Source organism: Vipera berus, assembly GCF_964194415.1.
Source record: "Vipera berus genome assembly, chromosome: Z".
NCBI classification, from domain to species: Eukaryota; Metazoa; Chordata; class Lepidosauria; order Squamata; family Viperidae; genus Vipera; species Vipera berus.
This window is the reverse complement of record NC_138205.1, coordinates 132784685-132800639: the sequence shown is the minus strand read 5'-3', so window position 1 is coordinate 132800639 and position 15955 is coordinate 132784685. Positions and strand designations below refer to the sequence as shown.

At 51.4% G+C, this 15955-nt stretch overlaps 1 protein-coding gene and 1 long non-coding RNA gene across 5 annotated transcripts in view; both read right to left on the bottom strand.

The window, feature by feature from the left end:
• Window positions 1-15955, bottom strand: part of LOC308678093 — a 305537-nt gene that overhangs the window by 262909 nt on the left and 26673 nt on the right. The window lies entirely within an intron of this gene.
• The window catches only part of LOC308678085 (GTPase IMAP family member 3-like), a 9969-nt gene continuing 3329 nt past the window's right edge, over window positions 9316-15955 (bottom strand). For 2 of the 4 annotated variants that reach the window (XM_081344936.1, XM_081344937.1), the window contains 2 exons: window positions 15177-15336; window positions 9316-10568 (listed from right to left, as the gene is read on the bottom strand). In XM_081344936.1, coding sequence (XP_081201062.1) covers window positions 9949-10568; window positions 15177-15336 — 780 coding nt within the window. In that variant the 3' untranslated portion in view covers window positions 9316-9948. The remainder of the gene's footprint in view (window positions 10569-15176; window positions 15337-15955) is intronic. The other 2 variants (XM_081344938.1, XM_081344939.1) reach the window with 1 other exon arrangement.

Sequence of the window (15955 nt, the reverse complement as noted above, 5' to 3'; positions counted from 1 at the left end):
GAACAGGGCCAGCTGTGGGTCATCTTCATCCACGCTGTCAGGCTCACACAGCTGGGTCTGCGTCATGACCAAGTGAGAGGGGCCTGGCTGAGTGCTCTCATCAAGCTCTCCAATCCCCTCAGCAAGCTCTTCAACACCCCCCTCCTCCTCCTCCTCTGAGTTGTCCGACCCAACTGCCGAACCCACAGGCTGACCCTGAATCACAACACTATTCCGCACCGCAGGGCCCTTCCCCCGGGTCTGCCGATCCGGATGCGGTCGGGATGGAAATTGTTCATGAAAAGCGGTCACCAACGCAGGGGCATGAACGGCGGTCGCGTCTTCCCAGGTGAAGTCCTCTGGTCCGTAACCTTTCCATTCAATCAGGTACTGGAAACGACCTTTCGGCCAACGGGAATCCCTGATGCTGGCGACCTCGTACTCGGGGGTGCTGCCTCCATCACGAGGTCCTGATGGGGGAGGTTCCGCTCAGCGGAGTGGACAGGCCGGTTGCTCGGGGACCAACAGAGACCTATGAAAGACTGGGTGCACGCGCAGGGAACGTGGCAGAGTTAAGTGATAGGCGACCGGATTGATGACAGCCTCGACTGGGAACGGTCCTAAATATCGGTGATCTAACTTTCTCACCAGCCGTGTTGACGGTAGGTTCCTGGTGGACAACCAGACCCGATCTCCCACCGATAGTGGAGGCGTATCCCGTCTTGACCGATCAGCAAGCCTTTTGTAATCGGCCTTGGCCTTCTCTAACTGACGTCGCACCAATCGATGGATCGCCTGTAACTCTGCCATGAAGTCGTTCGCTGCCGGCTCCGGTGAGACCACGGGAGAAAGGGGGAAAAACCGGGGGTGATATCCCACATTGGCCAAGAACGGTGTCATCTGTGTGGAGGTGTGCTGCGAACCTCGCAAAGAAAAGAGACCACCGGATCTGGCGTTGGTTCAAATTCCGAGCGGTCTGCAGGCTTTCCAAATTCTTATGGTCCGTCCGGACCTCGATTTGATGCCGCGATCCCTCCAGATGATGCCTCCAGGCCTCGAATGCCACTTTGATGGCCAGCAGCTCCTTCTCCCAGATTGTATAATTGCGCTCCGAAGGGTTCAGTTTTCGTGAATGGTACGCGCAAGGGAAGAGGGTACCACTGGGCGTCGTTGCCTGGAGTAACACCGCCCCAATGACAATGTCGGAGGCGTCCGCCTCCACGACAAACGGCCATTGCGGGTCAGGATGCTTCAAGATGGGCTCCTTAATTTAATTTAATTTAATTTAATATTTGCATTTGTATACCGCCCTTTCCCTGAGGACTCAGGGCGGTTTACAGGGAATTAAAAATCAAAACATACAAAAGTTAAAACCAATTAAAAAGCATTAAATTCACCCTGTACATTAAAACCCCAGTTAAAATTTTCTCCTCAGCCTGGGCCCGAGAGCTCAAAGAGCCAGGTCTTCAGGCCCCGGCGGAATGATCGGAGGTCGGGAGCAGTCCTCAACTCTACCGGCAGCTGGTTCCAGAGGGCAGGCGCTCCCACTGAGAAGGCCCTATCCCTGGGTGTCACCCGCCGGCAATCTCTCACCGGCGGAACCCTGAGCAGACCCTCCCTGTGAGAGCGCACTGGGCGAAGGGCGTTTGATGCCAGCAGCAGGTGTTCCCTCAAATAACCCGGACCCAGGCCATGTAGGGCTTTATAGGTGATAACCAGCACCTTGAATTTCACCCGGAGGGCAACCGGAAGCCAATGCAGCTCGCGGAGTAGAGGTGTTACATGGGAGTATCGGGAAACCCCCATTACAACTCGCGCGGCCGCATTCTGCACCAGTTGAAGCCTCCGAGTGGTCTTCAAGGGCAGCCCCATGTAGAGAGCGTTACAGTAGTCCAAACGGGAGGTCACAAGCGCATGAGTGACTGTGCGTAGGGCGTCTCGGTCCAGATAGGGACGCAACTGGCGCACCAGGCGAACCTGTGCAAAAGCCCCCCTGGTCACGGCTCCTATGTGATCTTCAAAATTGAGCCGTGAATCCAGGAGGACGCCCAAGTTGCGAGCCCTATCAACGGGGGGTAACACCTCACCCCCCATCGTTAAAGGTGGAATAACTTGGTTAACCCGAGACGCCGATATGCACAGCCACTCAGTCTTGGCGGGATTGAGACGAAGCCTGTTTCTCCCCATCCAGACCTGAACCGCCTCCAGGCACCGGGACATCACGGAGAGGGCATCACTGGGTTGGTTCGGGGTGGAAAGAAAAAGTTGGGTATCATCAGCGTACTGGTGATACCCCACCCCAAAACCACGAATGATCTCGCCCAGCGGCTTCATGTAGATGTTGAACAGGAGGGGCGAGAGAACCGACCCCTGAGGGACTCCACAAATGAGAGACCTCGGGGCGGATCTCTGCCCTCCTGTCAACACCGACTGCGAGCGGCCCTGGAGGTAGGAGGAGAACCACCGTAGGACGGTGCCTCCCACTCCCAACCCCCTGAGACGCCGCAGCAGGATACCATGGTCGATGGTATCGAAGGCCGCTGAGAGATCTAATAGGACCAGGACAGAGGAGCAACCCCTGTCCCTAGCCCTCCAGAGATCATTCACCAGCGCGACCAATGCCGTCTCCGTGCTGTGTCCGGGCCTGAAGCCCGATTGGTACGGGTCCAGATAATCAGTTTCCTCCAGGAACAGAGGGAGCTGATGCGCCACCACACTCTCAACAACCTTCGCCAGGAAGCGAAGGTTGGAGACTGGACGATAGTTGTTTAAAACAGCCGGGTCCAAAGCAGGCTTCTTGAGGAGGGGTCTCACCACCGCCTCCTTCAAGGCGGCAGGGAAGACACCCTCCTTCAAAGAAGCAGTTATTACTGCATGGAACCAGCCTCGTGTTCCCTCCCGAGCCGCATAAGCTAGCCAGAAGGGGCACGGATCCAACAAACAGGTGGTGGAGCTCAGTCTCCCCATGATCCTGTCCACATCATCAGGGGAAACAGGGTCGAACTCAGTCCAGATAACGTGCTCAAGACCGCCTGATTCCTCCACATCAGACTCTGCCCAGTCAGAGTCCAAGCCGGTCCGGATCCGAGCGATTTTGTCCGTCAGATGATGACTAAACTCCTCGGCTCGTCCCTGCAAGGGATCCTCCCTCACCTCCTGGTTGAGGAGGGAGCGAGTCACCCTAAACAGGGCGGCCGGGCGATTATCTGCGGACGCGATAAGGGCGGCAAAGTAGTTAGACTTCGCCGTCCTTATCGCCGCAAGATAAGACCTTATGAAGGTTCTTAACTGCAATCGGTCGGATTCGGATCGGCTGGATCTCCAACCGCTCTCTAGACCTCGTCTCCGACGCTTCATCTCCCGGAGCTCCACAGAGAACCATGGGGCCCAACGGGATCTGCGTCGGGTCAGAGGTCGCATGGGTACAACGCAGTCGAGTGCCCTGGTGGCTGCCGTTTCCCAGGCCTCCACCAGGGCATCGACTGGGCTGTGGGTAAGGGTGATAGGTATAGGCCCAAGCGCCCTCTGGAACCGATCTGGGTCCATTAGGCGCCTGGGGCGGAACCACCTGGTCGGCTCCGCCGCCCAGCGGCGGGGGATGGCATGACGGAAAACTAGCCTCAGGAGGTAATGGTCTGACCATGACAGAGGGGTGATGGACGGAGAACCCCCTCCCAGATCATCCAACCACTGTCCAGACAGAAACACCAGGTCAAGAGTGTGACCCCCCTCATGAGTCAGGCCCTCAATAACCTGGGTCAGGCCCATGGCTGTCATGGAAGCCATGAACTCCCGAGCTAACTCCGACGACCCTCCCAGTGATGGCAGGTTGAAGTCACCCAGGACTACGAGCCTGGGGAACTCCACCGCCAACCCTGAGAGGGTGTCGAGCAGCTCGGGCAGGGCTGTTGCCACACAGCTGGGCGCCAGGTATGTAAGCAACAAGCCCAACTGAACCCGAGGACCACACCTCAAGAGGAGGGTCTCACTCCCGGCCATCTGGACAATGGTGGCCTCCCGGGGACACAATGTCTCCCGAATAACCACTGCCACCCCACCACCCCTGCCCTGAGCCCGTGGCTGGTGCAGCACCCGGAAACCCGGCGGGCATAACTCGGTGAGAGGCACCCCTCCCTCCGAGCCCAGCCAAGTTTCCGTGATGCACGCTAGATACGCACATTCCTCCTCAATCCGATCACGGATGAGGGGAGCTTTATTAACTACGGATCTAGCGTTAAAATAGACCAGCCTGAGCTCAGGGGCCTGATCACCCTCATCCCCGGGTAAGAGGGTGCTAACCGGAGGGTCGGAGCGCGCCACCGCTCGAAGATAGCGGGGGCGCGATCCCAGATGTTGATATGACCCTCCTCGCAAACACCTGCTGCCATACCCTATCGCCGTGGGGATTCGATACCCCACCCCCACATTCCCAGCGCCAGCAGCCACCTCCCCCAACCCCGTCCCACCAGGACCTCTAACAGGACCAGACTGAGTGCCGGTTACAAGTTCCCTCCCCATCCCCCCCTCCCTCCCCCTCCCTAACCTCCTAAAATAACCGGCTAAAAATCTGATCAGGGGCCTCTTAGCGCGTCTTAACTCGAGGCCCCTATCCAAGCCCAACCACCTCTCGGAGTCCCAAGGCTTGGGCCCGTCATTAAGGGGAGTATGAAAACAGGCGACAGGTCGCGCCCATGAGGCAGGAACCGCCCTAAGGGCATACAAGTCCGCTTCGGAATAACGATGGATCATATAGCACTCAGTTAGTCTCTTGGGGCCGATGTTGAAAATATGGCCAAAGGATTGTTCATGAAGGCTTCCTTCAAAGTCTGGAAAGTCCGTTGTTCTGGAGCGTTCCACTGGAACCGAGTCTTCTTCTGCAGAAGCCGGGTGAGGGGGGCTGTCAAGGCAGCAAACCCAAGGATGAAAGTTCGGTAATAGTTGGCGAATCCAAGAAGTCACTGAACATCCTTCACACGACGCGGGGGTTGCCAACTCTGCAAAGACTCAACCTTACTCGGCTCCATGGCGATGCCCTCAGGAGAAATGCGGTGACCCAGGAAATCGATGGTCACCCAGTAGAACTGGCACTTCTCCAACTTGGCAAACAGCCGATGTTCTCGGAGTCGCTGCAGGACCTGATGGAGATGCTGATGGTGCACCTCACGCGACGGGGAGTAGATCAGGATGTCGTCCAAGTAGATCACGACAAACTGATCCAACAAATCCCGGAAAATGTCATTCATGAAATGCTGAAACACGGCAGGGGCGTTGGTCAGGCCAAACGGCATCACCATGTACTCAAAATGTCCATAACGAGTACCAAATGCCATCTTCCACTCATCACTTGGCCGAACCCTGACGAGGTTGTAAGCTCCACGCAGGTCCAGTTTTGTGAAGATCTTAGCCTCCCGGAGTCGGTCCAAGAATTCGGGGATGAGGGGCAGCGGGTAACGATTGTGCACCGTGATGGCGTTGAGTTTCCTATAATCGCAGCAAAGCCGCAATTCGCTGGACTTCTTTTTGACAAAGAGCACAGGTGCAGACACTGGCGAGGACGAGGGCCGGATGAAACCGCGAGCCAAATTCTTCTCCAGAAAGTCCCGCAATGCAGCCAACTCGGGGTCCGACATGGAGTACAAACGCCCCACTGGGAGAGGCGCGTCAGGGACTAAATCAATGGAGCAGTCATAGGGCCTGTGCGGGGGTAATTGATCCACCTCTGTCTCGCTGAACACATCAGCAAAGTCGGACAGTTCGGGAGGCAAGGAAACCCCTGGGGAACCCTCCACCTGGCCGGCACAGATATGGCGGGAGTGGTCCACACACTGCAAGCTTGGGAAGGTGACCAAGTTCTGTGACCAATAGATCTGTGGGTCATGCGCCCGGAGCCACGCCAGTCCCAAGACCACAGGGAAATGCAGATCTGAGGTGATATAGAACTGGATGGCCTCCACATGGGAACTGATGGCCATACATAATGGTTGCGTGGCGGCCGTAATTGGCCCAGACAGGAGCACTCGACCATCGATAGTCTCCACTAACATGGGCGGATCCACCGGGCACTGGGGAACAGCCCATTTGGCCACAAATGCTGAGTCCATAAAATTTGTGGTGGCCCCAGAATCAATTAAGGCATGGACTGGAATCCCCTCTGGCTTGCCAGGAAGGATCAGACGTGCCTCCAATATCAGATGCCGTGGAGGTCCACAGGCAGCATCGGAAAGACGTCGCTCAGTGTTGTTGTGGGACACCCGATCTATCACACCGTCTAGATCGGGCTCGGGGTGTTTCCCGACAGAAAAGTAGGGGACTTTCTCGGGGCAGACTCGGTCACTGATGCCCGCTGTCGCTTCTTTGGGCAAAAAGCAGCCAAATGCCCAGGGTCCCCGCAGTAAAAACACAACCCCCCCAATCGTCATCTGTTCATTTCAGACGAGACCTGGCGGCACCCAGCTCCATTGGCTCCTCCCTTTGAACTGGGGTCTCACGCACAACAGGGGCTGCAGGGGTCTGTGGGGTAGCACGGCGACTCCTTCGCTGCTGCAACCGAGCATCGATCCGCAGGCAGAGATGGAGCAGCCCATTCAGGTCTGAGGGAATATCCACACGGGCCAGCTCATCCAACATCTCCTCCGACAATCCATCCTGGAAGGCATCCATGAGCACAGCCTCATTCCAGGAGGAATCCTGGCTAAGCAGCCGAAAATCGCTGATATAGCCCTCTAGGGGGCGTTGACCCTGCCTCAGAGCTTTCAGGCGTCGAGTAGCAGTCTGCGTCTTAATAGGGTCCTCATACATCAGACGCATATGATCACAAAACCCCACAAAGTTGTCCAACAATGGACTAGGTTGAGCCAGCAGAGGCGTGCCCCAACGAGCTGCATCACCCGAAAGAAGGCTTAACACAAACCCCACCTTATCCCGGTCAGTGGGGAAATCAGCTGCTCTCACGCTGATAAAGAGCTGGCATTGTCCCAGGAAAGCAGGAAACAGTTCTGGATTGCCAGTAAATTTATCCGGCATTGCAACTTGGCATTTTTTCCTGGGTGGGGGTGATGGTGGGGGTGCAGCATGGACCTGAGCTTGCAGTTGAGCCACCTGACCTGCCAGAAAAGTGAGTTGCTGGGCGAGCTGGGCATTCTCAGCACGTAGCTGCTCCATAATAATAGTAAGGGGTGGGAGGCTGAAGGCAAACTGTTCTGTACCAGCCTGCTACTGGCCCTGCAGAAAAAGCAGGGACAACCCCTTTTACAAGAAGGCAAGAGGCTGGAATTACGCCTGCCAAATTTATTGCTACAAAAACAAATAGAACAAGACACGGACCAAGAAACAGGAGCTTTTCAAGCGGTTGCCTTCAGCAAACCAGCCCTCCCATGCATTCCCCTTTTATACAGTTCAGGGCGTGGCTTCTCTCTGCCTCTTTCCGAGGTGCCCCATTGCCTTCCTCTGTTTACTCCTGATTGACTGCCTCCTGTGTCGGGCGTCCTTGAACAGGGCCAGCTGTGGGTCATCTTCATCCATGCTGTCAGGCTCACACAGCTGGGTCTGCGTCATGACCAAGTGAGAGGGGCCTGGCTGAGTGCTCTCATCAAGCTCTCCAATCCCCTCAGCAAGCTCTTCAACACCCCCCTCCTCCTCCTCCTCTGAGTCGTCCGACCCAACTGCCGAACCCACAGGCTGACCCTGAATCACAACACTTTTCGCACACACAGGTTATTGTGCTTTTGAAACCACACATCGGTTGTGCTGCCACCACGTGGCTGTTTTGGGAGAAATTACAATGTGGGCAGTCAGACCCTCCTACCCTATGATGTATTTCCTCTTCCCTCCCCTTTCTGGGATGGACTTCCTCCTCCTTTGTCCCTAGAGACTTCTCCATTCTCCATTAACCAGCAAACATGTGACAACAGCAGACATGTGCAGACGCATTGCAGAAAACATACACATATATGAATTGCAGACAGAAGGAATTCAAAATCATTTTCTGACTAAGCTTGATTGCAGAAAACAGGCATACTTTAGATTGCAGACATAAGGAATTCAAATACCATTTTCTGACTATTCTGGATCAAAAGCCGTTGTAGTGTAATTAATCTCTTGTTAAGACTTCTATGGTCTATATAAGCAGATGTCATTAACATTAACAGCTCTCTCCAGATAGTTGAACTCGTGGAAAACACCTTTTATAATATAGAAATACCTTTGTTGCATGTAGAGTCGAATACAGTAGGTGGGGTGCATTAAGATGATGTTTGTACAGCATTTCCAAGGTATCTCCAAGGTATCTCCAAGGTCAGAAAATGGTAATACTCCTAGCATCTGCACATGTCTGCTGTTGTCACATGTTTGCTGGAGAAGTCTCTAGGGACAAAGGAGGAGGAAGTCCATCCCAGAAAGGGAAGAGGAAATACATCATAGGGTAGGAGGGTCTGACTGCCCACATTGTAATTTCTTCCAAAACATAAAAGGGACATAAAAGTTTTTCTCCAATCCAGGCTAGTCCATCTTTTCACACACACAGGTTATTGTGCTTTTGAAACCACTCATCGGTTGTGCTGCCACCACGTGGCTGTTTTGGGAGAAATTACAATGTGGGCAGTCAGACCCTCCTACCCTATGATGGTTAATGGAGAATGGAGAACTCTCTAGGGACAAAGGAGGAGGAAGTCCATCCCAGAAAGGGGAGGGAAGAGGAAATACATCATAGGGTAGGAGGGTCTGACTGCCCACATTGTAATTTCTCCCAAAACAGCCACGTGGTGGCAGCACATTGGTCTCTAATCGGCCTTGGTGCACAAAAAGGGGCCTACGCAGTGCTTTGGGGTGCAGAATTAGGGCACTATGCACAAGAACGGGGCAGGACTAGTGAGCGTCACGCAAGTGCTAGCTCCACCCCGTTCCCATCACGCACACAGTCACGGCCTTGTGTGTGCACATGCGTGCGCGTGTAAAATGCTTCCCCCTCACTAGTTCTCACCTTAGAACTAAGGAGAAACTTCAGAAGCGGTGAATGCTCCAACACTGGAAGTTTTGAAGAAGAGACTGGACAGCCATTTGCCTGAAATGGTATAGGGTTTCCTGCCTTAGCAGGGGGTTGAACTAGATGACCTCCAAGGTCCCTTCCTCCTCCTCCTCCTCCTCCTCCTCATTATTATTATTATTATTATTATTATTATTATTATTATTATTATTATTATTATTATTATTATTAATTATTATTACTTTTCTTCCGGTCCGCCAAACAAGAAAGATTGGTAACTTCTGTTTTAGAGATTGCCTTACATAAGGACTTACCTCAGCTAACTGCCCAAGGAAGCAGAACTCTTGAAACCGGCATCATCTCAAAAGAAGACTTTTTATTTGGGGTTAGTGACAGCAGGGAAGTCAAGGCGAGATCTGGGGAAAATCCCGCTCAAAACGCCCTAGTCAAAGTAGCAACCTTCCTCCTCCCGCCAAAGTCAGAATGTCCGTTTGAAATCCAGCCGGTCCACGGGAGGTGACGACGCACGGGTGACTGGCACAAGTTGGTCCACAGCTCAAGGTCTCCTCCAGCTTTCCATTTCTCCCGCAACCGTCTCCCTCTCAAGCGGGCGGAGGCGGGAGAGGGAAAGTCGAAAGCGAAAGTTATCCCAAGCCAAAGCAAATCCGCCCCTCTCCCCCCCTCATCCCAACAGAACGGCAGGCCCCAAAAGGGGACACATCCGCAGGGGAAAGAATAAGGGTTTGGGGGAATCTGACCGAAACTTGCGGTCTGAGATAGGCATAAAAAGGGGGGACCGGCTCGAATTGCTGGCTGTCATCCAAAACGACGGGGACATCGTGGAGGTCTGAATCTCAGCCCCTGCCGACATTGGGGAAGGCACAATTATGCATTAGGATGAATCACGAGAGAACTGGAGAGGGGCGATGCAAAAAAAGCCGAGAAAGAAATTAGCCCCCCCCTTCCCCCAAGACATTATATCTCAATGTTTACTGAGAAGCACGTTGTTGTTTTTTTCCTGGTGACCACTTTCCATTCTTGTTCACCATTTTCTGGACCTCCTTCATCAGCTCCTCGACCTGCTTCTCTCGCTCGGTTCCTTCGGCCCCGTTGTTAAACCCGCAAAAGCGGTTGCCGCACTTCTCAATCAGCTTACGCAGCTTTTTGTTGTCGCATTTTCTGACGTACTCCTGCAGGGAGTCCTCTCCCAGGTCTTCCTTGCAGGTGAAGAGGACGATCGTGTGACGGGCGGACTTTTTCCCAAAGATCTCCCGGACCCGCTTGGCGGCGTCCTTGTCTTCTTTGGTGAAGCGCCCCACCTGGGTCACCAAGACGAAGGCGTGGAGGCCCGACTGGCACATCCGATGGCAATTTTTCATCTCGTCCTTCAGTGACGGATCCGTCTTTTTGGAATCGAAAAGGGCCGGCGTGTCGATCACGGTGATCTTCTTGCCATCCCAGGTCCCCTGCCCCGTTTGCAACGCCCGGGTGGTGGTCTTCGCTGCCAGGACGGACTCGAACTCTCTCTGGCCGAGGATGGTGTTGCCTGTGGCGCTTTTCCCGCCTCCGGACTTCCCAACCAGGATCAGCCGGAAGTCGGCATCGTCCCCTGGGAGTTTGGAAGAGAGAGGGAGAGTCTTAGGGCGGAGCGGAGTTACACGGCTGGAAGGGAATTCAGTGAATATATGGGGGGGAAGGTAGGGGGGGAAGAGAGACGGAGAGAGAGAGAATATTAGATACTCAATAGAGATGAGATAGTTAGATATAGAGAAATGATAGATAGATAGATAGATAGATAGATAGATAGATAGATAGATAGATAGATAGATAGATAGATAGACAGACAGACAGACAGACAGACAGACAGACAGACAGACAGACAGACAGGATAAAAAGATAGGATAGATAGATAAGGGAGTGATAAAGACTTTTGATGATAGATAGATAGATAGATAGATAGATAGATAGATAGATAGATAGATAGATAGATAGACAGAAACAAACAGACAGAGATATATAGTGGATAGAGATAAGAGGGAGAGAGACAGACAAAGAATTAGATATTCAACAGAGATAGATAGATAGATAGATAGATAGATAGATGATAGATAGATAAATAGATAGATAGATAGATGGATAGATGATAGATAGATAGATAGATAGATAGATAGATAGATAGATAGATAGATAGATAGATAGATAGATAGATAGATAGATATAGATAGATGTGCTGCCACCACGTGGTTGTTTGGGGAAATTATAATATGCTATCTTGACCTGGTCAGTCAACTCCTCCTTCCCCATGACATATTTCCTCCTTCTCCTGACCATGTGCCTTACACCCCTCCCCTTTCTGGGATGGACTTCCTCTTTCTTCTCCCTGGGGACTCTCCTCCTCCACACCCGGCAGACACACGTGCAGACACTGGGCGTCGTTCCTATCTTTTGACCTTGGAAATATCGTGCGTTATCATCTAATTCACCTCATCTGCTGCAATTTTTATTCATTCATTTATTTATTTAATTTTATATACCGCCCTATTCCCGAAGGACTCAGGGCGGTTTACGGGGCAAAAGTTAAAAGACAATATCAAAGTTGTAATAGAAATAGAATTAAAGTGAATTAAATTAATTAATAGCCCAACCAATTAAAGCAAAGTCTAAAAACTTAAAACCCCTCAGTCCAGGCCAGATAGATCCAAGAACCAGGTTTTCAGGTCCCGGTGAAACGAACGAAGGTTGGGGGCAGTCCGGAGTTCCACAGGCAGATCATTCCATAGGGCAGGCGCACCTACAGAGAACGCCCTCCCTCTGGGGATCACCCGCCGGCACTCCCTGACCGGCGGCACGTTAAGGAGGCCCTCCCTGTGGGAGCGCACAGGACGATGGGAAGTGGATGCCGGCAGCAGGTGCTCCCTAAGATAATCCGGGCCCATGCCATTTAGGGCTTTAGAGGTCATCACCAGCACCTTGAATCTCACCCGGAGGGCAACTGGAAGCCAATGCAGCTCGCGGAGACGAGGCGTTACATGGGAGTATCGGGAGACTCCCATCACAACTCGCGCAGCCGCATTCTGCACCAGCTGAAGCCTCCGAGTGGTCCTCGAGGGCAGCCCCATGTAGAGAGCGTTGCAGTAGTCTAACCGGGAGGTCACGAGCGCAATGGTGACTGTGCGTAGGGCATCTCGGTCCAGATAGGGCCGCAACTGGCGAACCAGGCGAACCTGGGCAAAAGCCCCCCTGGTTACGGCTCCTATGTGGTCTTCCAAACTGAGCCGTGAATCCAGGAGGATGCCCAAGTTGCGAGCCCTATCAACGGGGGGGGTAACACCTCACCCCCCATAGTTAACGATGGACAAAACTGGTTCTCCCGAGATGCCGATATGCACAGCCACTCAGTCTTGGCGGGATTGAGACGAAGCCTGTTTCTCCCCATCCAGACCTGAACCGCCTCCAGGCACCGGGACATCACGGAGAGGGCATCACTGGGTTGGTTCGGGGTGGAAAGAAAAAGCTGGGTATCATCAGCGTACTGATGATACCCCACCCCGAAACCACGAATGAGCTCACCCAGCGGCTTCATGTAGATGTTGAACAAGAAGGGAGACAGGACCGACCCCTGAGGAACTCCACAAACGAGAGGCCTTGGGGCCGACCTCTGCCCTCCCGTCAACACCGACTGCGAGTGGCCCAGGAGGTAGGAGGAGAACCACTGTAAAACAGTGCCCCCCACTCCCAACCCCCTGAGACGTCGCAGCAGGATACCATGGTCGATGGTATCAAAAGCCGCTGACAGATCTAACAGGACTAGGACAGAGGAATGTCCCCTGTCCCGAGCCCGGCAGAGATCATTCACCAGCGCGACCAATGCGTCGGCCGGGCTGTGAGTGAGGGGGGTAGGTATAGACCCAAGCGCCGTCTGGAACGCCTCCCAAATTCTTTATTAGCAATTTGAATAATTTACACAAATAATGAGCTGTCATAAGTTGACTATATACTGTGCATAGCCTTGGATCAGGCCAAAGCAGGAAAGAAAGAGTTAATTCCTTTCGCCGCGATCTGAAAACATACCTGTTCGCGATCTGAAAACATACCTGTTCGAACAAGCCGGCCTGGCCTGAGGGTGGGATTGCTGGGGTTTTTATTATCATTTTATTGGGGGTTTTATTAATGTATTTATTGTTTTTTATGGGCATGTATTTAATAACTTTTTAATTTTTGTAACTTTATGTTTTACTTTTGCCCTGTACACCGCCCTGAGTCCTTCGGGAGAAGGGCGGTATAGAAATATTAATAAACTTAAACTTAAATAAACTTAATTAGCAAGGTGCATTCAAAAGCCTTGACAAATACTTAACATATATATAGATATATATAGATACAGTGGGGCAAAAAAGTATTTAGTCAGCCACCAATTGTGCAAGTTCTCCCACATAAAAAGATGAGAGAGGCCTGTAATTTTCATCATAGGTATACCTCAACTATGAGAGACAAAATGGAGGGAAAGAATCCAGGAAATCACATTGTAGGATTTCTAATGAATTAATTCGTACATTCCTCAGTAAAATAAGTATTTGGTCACCTACAAACAAGCAAGATTTCTGGCTCTCACAGACCTGTAACTTCTTTAAGAGGCTCCTCTGTCCTCCACTCGTTACCTGTATGAATGGCACCTGGTTGAACTTGTTATCAGTATAAAAGACACCAGTCGACAACCTCAAACAGTCACACTCCAAACTCCACTATGGCCAAGACCAAAGAGCTGTCGAGGGACACCAGAAACAAAATTGTAGACCTGCACCATGCTGGGAAGACTGAATTTGCAATAGGCAAGCAGCTTGGTGTGAAGAAATCAACGGTGGGAGCAATTATTAGAAAATGGAAGACATACAAGACCGCTGATAATCTCCCTCGTTCTGGGGCTCCACGCAAGATCTCACCCCGTGGGGTCAAAATGATCACAAGAAGGGTGAGCAAAAATCCCAGAACCACACGGGGAGACCTAGTGAATGACCTGCAGAGAGCTGGGACCAAAGTAACAAAGGCTACCATCAGTAACACACTACGCCGCCAGGGACTCAAATCCTGCAGTGCCAGACGTGTCCCCCTGCTTAAGCCAGGACATGTCCGGGCCCGTCTGAAGTTTGCTGGAGAGCATTTGGATGATCCAGAACAGGATTGGGAGAATGTCATATGGTCAGATGAAACCAAAGTAGAACTTTTTGGTAAAAACTCAACTCGTCGTGTTTGGAGGAGAAAGAATTCTGAGTTTCATCCAAAGAACACCGTACCTACTGTGAAGCATAGGGGTGGAAACATCATGCTTTGGGGCTGTTTTTCTGCAAAGGGACCAGGACGACTGATCCGTGTAAAGGAAAGAATGAATGGGGCCATGTATTGTGAGATTTTGAGTGAAAACCTCCTTCCATCAGCAAGGGCATTGAAGATGAAACGTGGCTGGGTCTTTCAGCATGACAATGATCCCAAACACACCGCCCGGGCAACGAAGGAGTGGCTTCGTAAGAAGCATTTCAAGGTCCTGGAGCGGCCTAGCCAGTCTCCAGATCTCAACCCCATAGAAAACCTTTGGAGGGAGTTGAAAGTCCGTGTTGCCCAGCGACAGCCCCAAAACATCACTGCTCTAGAGGAGATCTGCATGGAGAAATGGGCCAAAATACCAGCAACAGTGTGTGCAAACCTTGTGAAGACTTACAGAAAACATTTGACCTCTGTCATTGCCAACAAAGGGTATATAACAAAGTATTGAGATGAACTTTTGTTATTGACCAAATATTTATTTTCCACCGTATTTTGCAAATAAATTCGTTAGAAATCCTACAATGTGATTTCCTGGATTCTTTCCCCCCATTTTGTCTCTCATAGTTGAGGTATACCTAGGATGAAAATTACAGGCCTCTCTCATCTTTTTAAGTGGGAGAACTTGCACAATTGGTGGCTGACTAAATACTTTTTTGCCCCACTGTATATATAGATAGATAGACAGATATAGATATATAAATATAGATATATATAGAGAGATAGATATAGATATAGATAGATAGATATAGATATAGATATAGATAGATAGACAGACAGACAGACAGACAGACAGATAGATAGATATAGATATAGATAGACAGACAGACAGACAGACAGACAGACAGAGAGATAGACAGACAGACAGACAGATTGATAGACAGTTGGGCCGCTAGATGACCTCCGAGGTCCCTTCCCACTCTGTCTGTCACTCCATGCTCCGGCACACTCGAGAGCGCCCAGCCGTTCCCCTCTGGAAGAACTGGCCAGCAGTGAAGCCGAATCCTGGCGGGACCCTCACCTCCTTCCTTCGCTTCCGCTCCGTGGTCGCTCGTGGCAGCCTAAAAGAGAACCAATCAGCAGGTCAGGCCAGAGAGGGTGGCGTCCCTGGGCAGAGGAAGAGGCTGGACAGCTGATCGTCTGGCATGGTCCAGGCTCTCCTGCTGGAGCAGGGGGTTGGACTAGAAGACTTTTGAGGTCCCTTCCAACTCTATTCTGATTGACTGACTGATCAATCTCTATCTATCTATCTATCTATCTATCTATCTATCTATCTATCTATCTATCTATCTATCTATCTATCTATCTATCTATCTATCATCTATCTATCTACCCATCCACCCATCCACCTATCTATCTATCATCTACCTACCTACCTACCTACCTACCTATCTATCTATCCATGCATCCACCCATCTATCTATCATCTATCTACCCACCCACCCACCCATCCACCATCCACCTACCTACCTACCTACCTACCTACCTACCTGTCTGTCTGTCTATCTATCTGTCTGTCTGTCTGTCTGTCTGTCTGTCTGTCTGTCTATCTATCTATCTATCTATCTATCTATCTATCTATCTATCTATCTATCCATCATCTATCTATCTATCTATCTATCTATCTATCTATCTATCTATCTATCTATCTATCTATCTATCTATCTATCTACCCATCCA